Consider the following 11,638-nt stretch of genomic DNA (forward strand, 5'->3'; position numbering starts at 1 on the left):
AAAAAAAAATATTTCTCTCCTTTTTTTATGTTTTACGTCTTTCTACATTAATGTACATATAGTTTTTCAAATATGAGAACTACGAAAACAGACGCTTTGAACAAAAAGAAAATCACTACAAAAAAAAAAGTTCCTTACGCAAAAATATTTGGCAAACGCTCTTTTTCGTTGTATTTCTCAGTGCACTCTAGTTATGCATTAGAGTTTAACCGAGATATCATTGATTTATGCGAAGATTTGGATAAACCCATTGATCTAGAAGATTTTGGAGATGGTTTGGATCTTGGTGATGATGTCGAAGATGGTTTCTTTCTTCTATTCTTGCTCTTAGTGTGAATCTTGGATAAACCTACTGGAATTGGAGGTACATCTCTTATCCTATCCGGTATAGTTTGTTGGCTTGAGCCCTCATCAAAATCTATAATTTAGCCAAAGCAAAAAGTTCCATTAGATATCTAAATCTAATTAAAACTGTTTATACACCATTAATTTAAATTTAACGATTAAAATTACCACTGGAAGCAGAAGGTGTGAAGAAAGAATTTGAATGTCGTGCATGTCCAAAAGATGATGCTCTTGGAGATAACAGCTCTGCTCCTGCCTTAAAGTCACTCATCTATACTCCCCCGGAAACAATTAAATTTTGAAATAAACATCATCATTTGGTGGTATATAGTATTTCAAATAAACGTTAAGAGTTCATAACATACTCCTAAGAGTATGGTTGAAGGCTTGATAAGTAAAATAAGGAGTAAAATAAAGTACATTTAAGAATGTTTTGGGACATCAAAGAGAGGGGGAGAGAGAGCTTACCCAACCAGGAGCACTGCCAGAGGAGCCCTCCCAACCAACATGGGCCACATGTTTTACTTCTGTTGGGTGCCCAATTTCTAGATCTCTTTCTTTCACAACTGTTGACCAAAAATAATTGTTTTCGCTCCATCATTTAATTGCTGTTAATGCAATATTAATCACAGAAGACATCTTTAAGATAATTGAATGCTCTTTTAAATCAATAACATGGACCATAGTGGCTAAATAATGGACCGAAAATTCAAAATTGCTTTTGCGTGGGGGTATAGTTGAATATACTGAATTTATACTTTTATATTACAAGATTAATTCGTATATTGTTATTTCATGTATAGAACTTACAATATCGGTATAAAGTTGCGAGAAAGTTTGATAGATTATATAATGTAGCTTAATCAGATTAGATGCAGCTAAATTATGGTAAAAGTTATACCAAACATTTGAGAGATGGATTTGAAGCTTTTGTAGATGCCCTTCATCTTCATTGCCATTGTTGAATGTTGATGGAGAGAGAAGCACAAACCAACTCCAAAATGTTTATGAAAGTTTATTATTGTAACAATCTCAACACAGAGCACTATTCCTTATCTATTACAAAAGTAAGGTAACAAAAAAAAAAAAAAAAATTAACCACAAATCATTAGTTAAAGAGTATAAGAAAATTTAGGAAACACGTATAGAAGGAACAAAAATGGAAGGATATATATGGATGTGATGGTTTATCTCATGGAAGTAGATTAGTGCAATCATTTATGAGCATTCAAACTTCAACAATCTATGACCCAATCTCATCATAACCATACTGTTAAAGTTAAGAATCATTTTCACCTCTGCCACAAAATTAATTATAACTCTCAAAGTTACCTAGTCGTAATCCCATGGTATTTGTGTATTTAATGATGATTATTTATTATTTGTAGTGAATATATAAAAGGGAGTTTTCATTAAGATAACAGTACCTGGATATTCTTACAGAGGCGCTCGCTTGTTGGTATTAATGTTAAGGATCCTCGTGGGACTAATATGAGATAAAGCTCTTCTTTCATTTGATGGAGAAGCCTCTCGATTAATACTAACAAAGCATTTGCGTGTAAAGTTCTCACTAAGCAAACTTATGATTTTGCATACAAACAACACGAGAATAACAAGATTTGGCCAAATTTAGAGAATAATGATGGTGAAGACGAGTGAAGGAAGAAGAAGTATGGCTTGATCGGGCAAAGAGAGAAGAGAGTGGGGAACCATGACACTACTTGTAGTATACAATCATATATATTAATATATAATTTCTCCAACTATAAAGAAACTAATTTTTCTTAGTTTATTTTAAGAATGTTTCAGAAAAAAGATAAATATTGCTTTAGTTGTACTATGTATATAAAACATTACAAAACTTACAGATTTTTAAATTTTATAGAATTTTTACCAAATCGCTATTTATGTTATTTCATTTTACTATGTTATCGACTAGAATCATAATTAATATATATTGTGTACATGATCATTGTTTCCATCCTACAAATGAGATACTAATATTTAAAATGAGATGTTTAATAAATTATTTATTGTTCCAAATAGTAGTGTATTGTATATATATATCTGCTAGTAGCTAAAGTTCCTAAGAATAACCTAATTAAGTTTTATTTTTTAGAGAGTCTAGGATTTACCGCACTATAATAATCAATGGTAGACAAAGACAACTGTCTAATGCATGCATTTTTTTTTTTTGCATATATTGAACTATTTATACTACAATTGCATATTGAATTAAACAATGCAACTTCGACAGATTTTTTCAACCCACGCGTTTTGCGTTTTACCTTTCTTCGATTCCTCGACAATTCTAATTTTTGTTAGCTGTATATACTATGAGAGTAATACAATTTTATACTTGTAGAAAGGCAGCTGTATTTACTATTTAGTAACAAAAAAAATATCTAACAATTAGCAATTTACAGAAAACAATAGAAGCGATATGCAACCTTGAGAGGTAAATATACAAATGCAAGAGGCTACTGTTTTTTTTTCTTTTTCTACGTATTTGTACGGTGAAAGTGGTGATATGTCCGACAATTCTAGCGAAACGGTCTATTGGTTTATTCAGAAATAGCGAGTCAAAAGCATTATGAGATAAATAAATAAATATAACATTCATGAGACGAAGATTTTAATGTTAAATAATCGTAATTTAGATAGTAGTTACAAAATGCAAATCAAGGGGGATACGACATGAATCTGTAACAACGAACAAGGGCTAGACAATAAGATAAGTAATTTGACTGGAAAAATCATCTGATCGGATATATGGGTCCCATTGTTAGGAGAAAATATAAAAACTGGCGCATCTAATTAATTTAATGCTCCCACCGAATCAAATAGTATCATACGTTTAAGGCTCACCACTTAAATCAAACGTATGCGTATGTAGTATGTAGTATGTAGTATGTACATACTACATCAGAGCTAATTAGGATACTATAACATTATACTAGATTAGTTTTTGCTCGTTAAGAAAAAAGATAAAAGTAAATTGATTTGTTGCGGCCTTGCGGGAGTATACTACAAATTATATAATGAAATGTCCATTTCAATTGCTATATATATACTAAAAATTATATCATGAAATGTCCAATTCAATTGCTATATATATATATATATTAAAAATTATATCATGAAATGTCCATTTCAATTGCTATATACATACTAAAATATTATTCTTCAACTACTATGGGCCGTTTGTTTTACTTTAATATAATGTGACAGTGAAAGATATGGTTCATGGACTAGCTAGTGTGATTGTTTAATTTGAATGCGATAAAACAATAGCCGTAGAAAGTGTATATCTTGAGACTCAAATATTTCAACTTAAAACTTATTTGATTAATGAAAAAGTTAGTTAGGATATAATATAGTAATGATCGCATCAGTTTAGCAACGAAATCAACAAACGATTACGTATACAAGACTGCCAATTATAATGCTATTTGTTTTTTGGCACGAAGCTTCCATTTCCATAAAGTTAAAGTTATTTAAATGAACACATCAACAAACGTTTGTCCAAAAAAAAAAAGAAAAAAAAAAAGAACACATCAACTAACAATTAATATTACTTAAAATCTTTTTCGCCTTTTTCAATCGTTTAGTTTTAGACAAACTGACACAAGTCGAGCGAAGCCTCACAAGTCCTGATAATCACAAAATATAATAATTCGTCGCCTTTATACTTTCTTGTCTTTTTGGCAACAACAAGTAGAGAATAATAATAGTATGTGGGTGTAACAGTGCTCTAGCGCAACTAAAAAGTCGTAGAAATAAAGCAAAGTGCTACAAAATATATATATATTTACTCACGAAACAATCAATTTACACAATGTAAATAGACCACATATAAAACAATCTAAATCTAAGAAGAATAATAAACAAAATTGAATTTGGTTACTTTGAATCGTAACTAGGTAAGTCCGAATGATTATTATGTTTCCGATACCTAAAGAAGTAAACCAAAGTGAAAACCACAAGAAGCGCAACGCCGGAGACACCACAGATGATACTCGCCGCAAGAAACACGTGCCTCATCACGTGATCACGTCTGTTCCCAGCTCCGTCTCTCCACCAAGAATCATCGTCTCCGCCGTCCGCCGCCGTAGCTTTAGGGAGGAGCTGAGAGTGAGAAGGAGGAGGAGAAGAAGAAGAAGAATGTGAATCTCCGAAGAAGGAGTTCATTTTGTCTGGCGGTGAGTTAGATTCTGTCGGTGGTGAGCTGGATTGATACTGTAGGCCATGATCTGAAGGCCGTAGTTCCCCGGCGAGTGAGTTTCCGGCGAAGATAAAGAGGAGTGTTATAGTGAAGGTGGAGATCGATGAAGAGGAAGATCTAACGCGGTTTGAGAGAAGAGCCATGTAAGAGAGAGAGAGAGAGAGAGAATTTTCTTGATTTTTGGTTCTTGACTTCTTGTTAAGTTAGTGAGAGTTAGCTTTATGTGATGTGATTAAATCCAAACGACACCGTTTCGACACGAGGTTGTTGTTGTGGTCCATAAACCATAGTCGTTAGTAGTAGTAGTTTGTTTGTGTGTTTTTTCAATTATGTTATCACGGAGTATCACCGATATGTTGTTGATAGGTTAACAAAAGTGATGATAAAAAGTTAACAACTTTAGTGGGAAAATTGTCCAAGAAGATACCAAGTCACCAACTCTTAATGAAGAAGAAATAGCTTTGTCAATTGAAGGAAAAATTTACGTAATATAAACCCTTGGGTTTGGACAATTTTTTGTCCAAAAGGTTTTAACATTTTAAACGATATTCATGTTTTTTTTTTCTGTCAAATTAAACAGAATTATTTTGTTAGTCGATAAACACAAACATCATACACAAAAGGGCGTTTTCTACCTATTAAGTTTAGTCAATACGTTACAAAGTTATATTGAAATGAGGACTATGGAGAAATTTTATATGGATTGAAGAATGAAGTGACTTTTGTAAATACTTACTAGGTTCGGACTCGCACATACATGCGGGGTTATATTTATACATATATTTATTTAGTTTAGTATTTATAACTCAAATTTATATTGGTTTGATTTCAATCCGGTTTGTGAATTTTTTGAACTAAGAATAATTTCACATGAAACTCGGACTGACATGATGACAAATCTTGATGACTTGTGAACCAAATTATTCAGTTAAATACGTAAAATTTGTGAACCAAATTAATCAGTTAAATTTCTATCAAAATTATAAACAATCAAACTAGATAAAAATCTGCCAAAATGATTAAACATCATGAACCGGATAACCTAAATAGAGATGTAAAAAGAATCAACCTTAACACGTTAGATCCACATATATGAAAATCTTTTTGACCCAAAAGTAAATTCCTTATGTGAAATCGACATGAGTAAATAGTATGTTCACATACTCGAATTGAATTGAAGACATGAATATAAAATCAATTTCTGTTGGGACTTTAACATGTTCTTTGATTAGCAACAATTACCTATGTCCTTGTATTTTTAATAGAAATACTCGTATTAAGAGTAAAAAAATTTAGACATGAGTATTTAGTTAACCATTCAGTTTGGATTAGTTTGAATATAGTAATATAATAACCATTCATGTATTTAATAAATTTCCGGTTCAGATAATAGATAACCGTAACTAACCCAAGTTAACCGAGTAAAACCAAAAAATACAAAAAGTAATAATATAAAAAAGGAAAAATAGAAAGAAAATTGAAATTAGTTTCATTGTGCAAGAGTATTTAACTTTTACAAACTAACAACATTTGGAGATATTAATTACGTAAAGTTTTTGATTTTTTTGAGTGTAGAAATAATTAATCCCACATTCTTTGTGAAACAATTTTTTTTTCTAAAATAACACTTTTTTGTGAAACTGATGAAATATTATTTTTGAATTTATATAATTTATAGCTTTTGGTATTATAGATATTATTAATGGTTATTCTAAACATATATGCCATGGTTCTTTACTTAGACAGGGTACAAATATCTAATATCTTTATTTTTGCAGATTTCGGTTAACCGTTTGATTACTGATTTGGTTAAGTTTGAATCGAGGATTTCCTAACCATTCGGTTATTATAGGAATCTTGGTTTGGATACGGTTTAGGTTTTTAGGTTCAGATCGGTCGGTTGTTTGGTTTTATATTGCCCAGCCGTAGTCAAAAAAACATAACAATGTATAATTTCGAGTTTCGAACACTAAACTAAACTTTTTTTTTTGTTTTTTTTAACAAAAAAAAACAATTCGATATTAAGAGGTCTCGAGTTCTTCTATCTCGAAAAAGATATGTAGATTGTCTTACAATAATTTCTTCCACTCCAAAACATGTGTTGTGTTTCTTTAGAGTTTTAAATATAATTCTAAGCTTTAAATAATTTAAACTCTAATCCTCAATAGTTATGTCGTTAATAGCGTTGGTGTTAGCGTTAATATCAATTTTTTTCTCTTTCTATTCTTCCTAGTGTGGTCCAAACTAATCTAAAGACAGTCATGATTATACTTCTTTGTCTCTGAAGCTGTTTTTGTTTAACAGACATTAAACCCCAAATCAAAAAAGAAATGAATTTGTTGGTTTACTTAAATTAAACCCAAGTGTTAACAATTATCTGGTTTAACAAATGCTCAATCTTTTGACGTCAATAGACTTGGTCTCTACATATCGGGACATATAGTTTTGAACTTTTGATGTGTACCATTTAATTGTGCACATAGTTTCTCGACTACGAATATACTTGCGTTTCTCTTTTTTTTCGCTTTCAAACATTTTACAGGAAAATTGATGACTAAAATCTTCATGCATGTAAAAGGGTCTATGCATAAAAGATATGAGGTTCTTTGATTTTAAATCATGAAATTTCTAATATATTTTCTCCCTTATTGAAAAGACAATAAGATTACTTAGTTTTTCTATTGTAAAACAGTGATGATAAAATAAAAGAAAATATTAAATAATTTTATTATGTGTTAGACATGTGAACTTATAAAACCAAATAAACAATATTTAAGTAGAATAACATATTTACTATGCTTTTGACAGATTAAGGATGAAGTTATAAGTGAAACTATGTAAACAAAAAAGACATAGACAAAATAATCTAGAAAAAGGATAAGTTCAACATTCATTCTAAGAAAAAGGATAAGTTTTATCAAGATTGTCTTCTTATTTATTTGTGAATTGCACCGTCCACCTGTAATGGAAAATTTTCAGAATTTTTTTAGAAAACAGCTTAACATCATTAGATAGTCTAACACCAATTAGACAAAACACATTAGAAATCAAATGATAAATTCCAAGGTTATAAAGTTATTACCTTGGTGCAAAACACAATTTTTGATGATTTCGAATGTCCTTTGGTCACAAACCTCCCAACAGTTTTCACATGTTCTTATTTAATTCGCACCTGAATATTGGAACCCTATAATCACACAAAGTAAATAGAAGTATCAATCAAACAATTTATCTATCAACAAACAGAAAATGAGAAAATAGATCAATATAGCTATATGTTTATATTTGTTTACGTGATGAAAAGCTGCTTACAGTGATGATCTTTTCAGTATGTTACCGCCCCATTCGTCAAAATCATTCCCAGGATTTTCCCGATATTGCAAAGATTGTTTCTCATTCAAAAGCAAAGGTTGAGGTAATGTGTTTCTCTTGGAGCTCTCTTTATAGACAAAATATTAATGGTTTCGATAAGAACGAAACTTTTTAATATCTTGGAGGTTTATTTTATTTTATTGTGTTATTTGTGAGGTTGCCTTTAAATTTGTGAAAATAAAATAACTTTATTTTGTGTTAAAACCATTTTTGAAACGTTTGTCATTTCTTAGGAATATATTGTTTTATGTGCTTATCATCACGTAAAAGTATTTATTGAGGTTTGACTACGCTCGGATTGATTTTGTAATTGATCGAAATCTAATAATAATTTGTTGAATATCTTTTTCTTTTTTTTTCAATCGTAAGAATATTGAGAATTTAGTTAGCATTGCGATTTTTTGGTAGCATACATTTTAACTGATGGCTTGGAGAATATTTTATATGCAATTGGTAGTAAGATTTCATATGAAGAATTTTTATTATATGTTGATTTAATAGTTATAGCATATACTAAAATTTGCACACAAAAATAAAGCATATACTAAATATATGGGAACATGCATTTATGGTGATTTCCTTAAATTTTAATTGTTATAATTGGTTAACTTCTAAGATTTGATAATGGAACTAATCACGATCCCAAAAAAAAAAAAGTTAATTAGAATTATTAGTTTACTTATAGTAGTTATTTGTTATGAATATACAGTATTATTATGTGGATGTCCATTATCGGCCCATTAGTTTAACCGTAAACCCTATTATGTATCCCTATATATATATATGTTATAACACGTTATCAGCACGAGTCTCTAATCCTAACCATCTCAAAATAAAAACAAAGAAAATAAAAAAACCATAGCCGACCAAGCAAATAGTTGTGTCTCCGTTCTAGATCTCCAACACCTTTTAATCCACGGTTTCAATATTGAGATAACTAACATCATCTTTTATTATCGTTCGATTCATGCTATATAAAAGAACGGTCATACTTGGTTATAGAGATCGTTATTGTTTTATCATTACTATTGTTTTTGGGAAACGAATCTATAATCGTTATTGTTTAGTGTAATTTAGATTTGTTGATCTTTATAACAAGTCGACACATGTTTAATTCTAAACCATATTGCTTTGACTTCACATGCTTTAATATATCAATCGTCTCGCTTTATTGATTGATTCATGTTGTTTAACGCTTTATTACCGATTATGCTCCACGTTTGACTTTAAACGTGTCAGTTTGGAGTATTGACTTATATTATTATGTTTGTTTATGATCGATTATGCTCCATATTTGATCTTAAACGTGTCTAATCATGGCTAGTTATATATATTATTATTATGTTTGAAATATAAATGGTTCAGTTAGTTTTGATTCAGCTTGAAGTCAAACATATGAGCAATACTGAAATTTATGCTTTACTGTTAGTATATTGAGGATCTATACTTTATTATTTAATCTGTTTGTTTAATCTCGTATCTTATAATATACTCATGTGGTATCGTTTGTTTGATGCATCGTTCATATGCAGCTCCGGCTGGCTTTATTCGGTCTAATAATAGATGCCGAGTTTGTGACGTTGTCTCCATGTTGATAAGTTGATTTATATACAGAGAGCACTACAAGTTACCTTGACGTAAGAGGACTGAGTAAAAATTATTAGCCAACGATGCTTACGTCTATGCTCCTGGACAACATCTTCTCTTAAAATAAGTATTATTTTTATGTCTAATAAGCACATGAATGGCTTTAGGTCTTAAAAATAAAATAAAATATATATAATTTATTATTATAAAATAAATTATAATAATATAATTATATTTCTTTGTAAAACTTTTTAGATTTTAAAATAAAATCTTTAGTAAACAAAGAAAAATAAAACGTTTAAGAAGAAAAAGATATATATGATGCTTAATATTTATTTAGCATTCATATGATTGTTTATAATGTGTTGTGATTTACTTTATTTATTTAATCACAAATTTAAATTAGATATAATATCATAATTAAATATTTTAAATAATGTCATCCAACTTTGTGTGGTGAATAAATTGAAAATTTAGTAACAAATTACTAAATAATGATTATTGATTATATTTTTTTGGCATCACTTCTGTGAGAAGGTTTAAGTCCAAGTATATAATCATAAAAATTCTAAAATAATGTAAAAAAAGTAAATGACTAAAATTCTTTAAAAGAATATATATAAATCAACTTGTTTCTATTATTACCAAGATTATATAATAGAAAATAATATCATTTATGGAAATATAGTAGAAAATATATACTTTAAGAATTCACAAAAATTATTGTTGTCATGTAGACACAATATAGTAAAAAAAACAATATATATATATATAAAATATTAGAATATTGTTATTTGTGACTGAATAAAATAATGAGATGTTGATCATGAATCACATCATATTGGTTTGCTCTATTTTTGTGAATTATGTTATAAAAGAAAAAGAAAGCAGCACTAATGACAATAGTTGAGAAAGTTGCTATAAAATGGTCATGAATGTGGATAAGATATATAAAGTCGCGGTCAATGTCAACTAGTTTCTCTACTAGAAGTGAATAATAAGTACATGAGGTACTTATCTCATCTATATATGATGATGATGAAAGAAGTTAGTGTGAGACAATTTCCACTATTCTACTACAATAATAAGAAGTAGTAGAAAAAGTATTGAAAGCTCTTGATATTAATGTGTTATAGTCTCCCGATTAGTCTCAAAGTCAAAAGGGTGTAAGATATAATACATGACCCAATTTGAGAATATTATTGATTACAAAGTGGGATTCAAATCGAGATTGATAGACATGAAGTGTCATCATCTCGAGGGGGAGAATTAATGAATCCACATAGAGAGGTGATGGAACATATATAAGATTATATTCACACCCAAAATGAGTTTAATCACTCATATGATAGAGCAAATCTGATGATTTGGAAAGTAATCATGTTGAGACAATAAGCGAAGAAAAATACTTTGAAATCATAAGTATTATTACACAAGACTATACAAGTGTTTTAGAGATGACATGCATTATCTAGAAGATAAAATGCTTTGTGAAAATCTCACTGTTTGGCATGACCGGTTAAGCCATTCTGGTTCAGTGGTGATGCGAAAGAATAATCAGAAATTTCTGAAAAGATTCATTAGAGAACCTAAAGAGTTTCCCTAGTGTTATGTGTGCTGCTTTACAAAGCAAGCCGAGATTATATGGCTTTCACCAACCCCATGAATTTGGATAATGTCAATTTTCTGGTACGTATTCAAAAGAGATATTGTGGACTGATCATCCACCATATATTCTTGTTATCAATTTGAAACCTTGAGTTTGCGAGTGTATTTGGTTAATTGACAATGGTGATGATACCATGCTAAGTAACTAACATAAATGACTCTATATGTCAATAAATTTGCATCATGCCAACAAATTATTATGAGTACTCCCTACTATAATTGGTTTGGGTCAGAAACCAGATATATTCCATCTAAATGTATTATACATTTTGTGTTGCTCCACCACAATGATTAGATGGAATTTGAAAGAATGTTGGAAATATGTTGGATATAGATCTCTCTTGATGATTGAATATCTTGAGATTCAAAGACTGTTGTTTCAGTGAGTCAGTCTTTCCAACATGTGGGGGAGAAAATAAACAGCTGGTAAAGAAATATATT

At 29.8% G+C, this 11,638-nt stretch overlaps 2 protein-coding genes across 2 annotated transcripts; both read right to left on the reverse strand.

The window, feature by feature from the left end:
• Positions 1-2,037, reverse strand: LOC104722876 (CRIB domain-containing protein RIC11-like). Its single transcript, XM_010441129.1, has 5 exons — positions 1,773-2,037; positions 1,247-1,401; positions 814-911; positions 514-616; positions 1-418 (listed from the first exon to the last, which is right to left on the reverse strand). Exons 2-5 carry the CDS (start codon positions 1,302-1,304, stop codon positions 192-194), a joined length of 486 nt encoding a protein of 161 aa, XP_010439431.1. The 5' UTR covers positions 1,305-1,401; positions 1,773-2,037; the 3' UTR covers positions 1-191.
• Positions 4,090-4,862, reverse strand: LOC104722877. Its single transcript, XM_010441130.2, has one exon. It carries the CDS (start codon positions 4,711-4,713, stop codon positions 4,249-4,251), a length of 465 nt encoding a protein of 154 aa, XP_010439432.1. The 5' UTR covers positions 4,714-4,862; the 3' UTR covers positions 4,090-4,248.

This window comes from Camelina sativa, chromosome 11, assembly GCF_000633955.1.
Source record: "Camelina sativa cultivar DH55 chromosome 11, Cs, whole genome shotgun sequence".
In the NCBI taxonomy this organism is placed as follows: Eukaryota; Viridiplantae; Streptophyta; class Magnoliopsida; order Brassicales; family Brassicaceae; genus Camelina; species Camelina sativa.

What these genes read in the sequence shown, in the direction of transcription:
- LOC104722877 (XM_010441130.2), bottom strand. Translation starts at nt 4,713, where the DNA reads ATGGCTCTTCTCTCAAACCGCGTTAGATCTTCCTCTTCATCGATCTCC.
- LOC104722876 (XM_010441129.1), bottom strand. Translation starts at nt 1,304, where the DNA reads ATGGCAATGAAGATGAAGGGCATCTACAAAAGCTTCAAATCCATCTCT. An exon ending in ATCCATCTCTCAAATGTTTG is followed by an intron (nt 912 to 1,246) that starts GTATAACTTTTA and finishes TTTGGTCAACAG; the next exon opens with TTGTGAAAGAAAGAGATCTA. An exon ending in CTGGCAGTGCTCCTGGTTGG is followed by an intron (nt 617 to 813) that starts GTAAGCTCTCTC and finishes GGGGGAGTATAG; the next exon opens with ATGAGTGACTTTAAGGCAGG.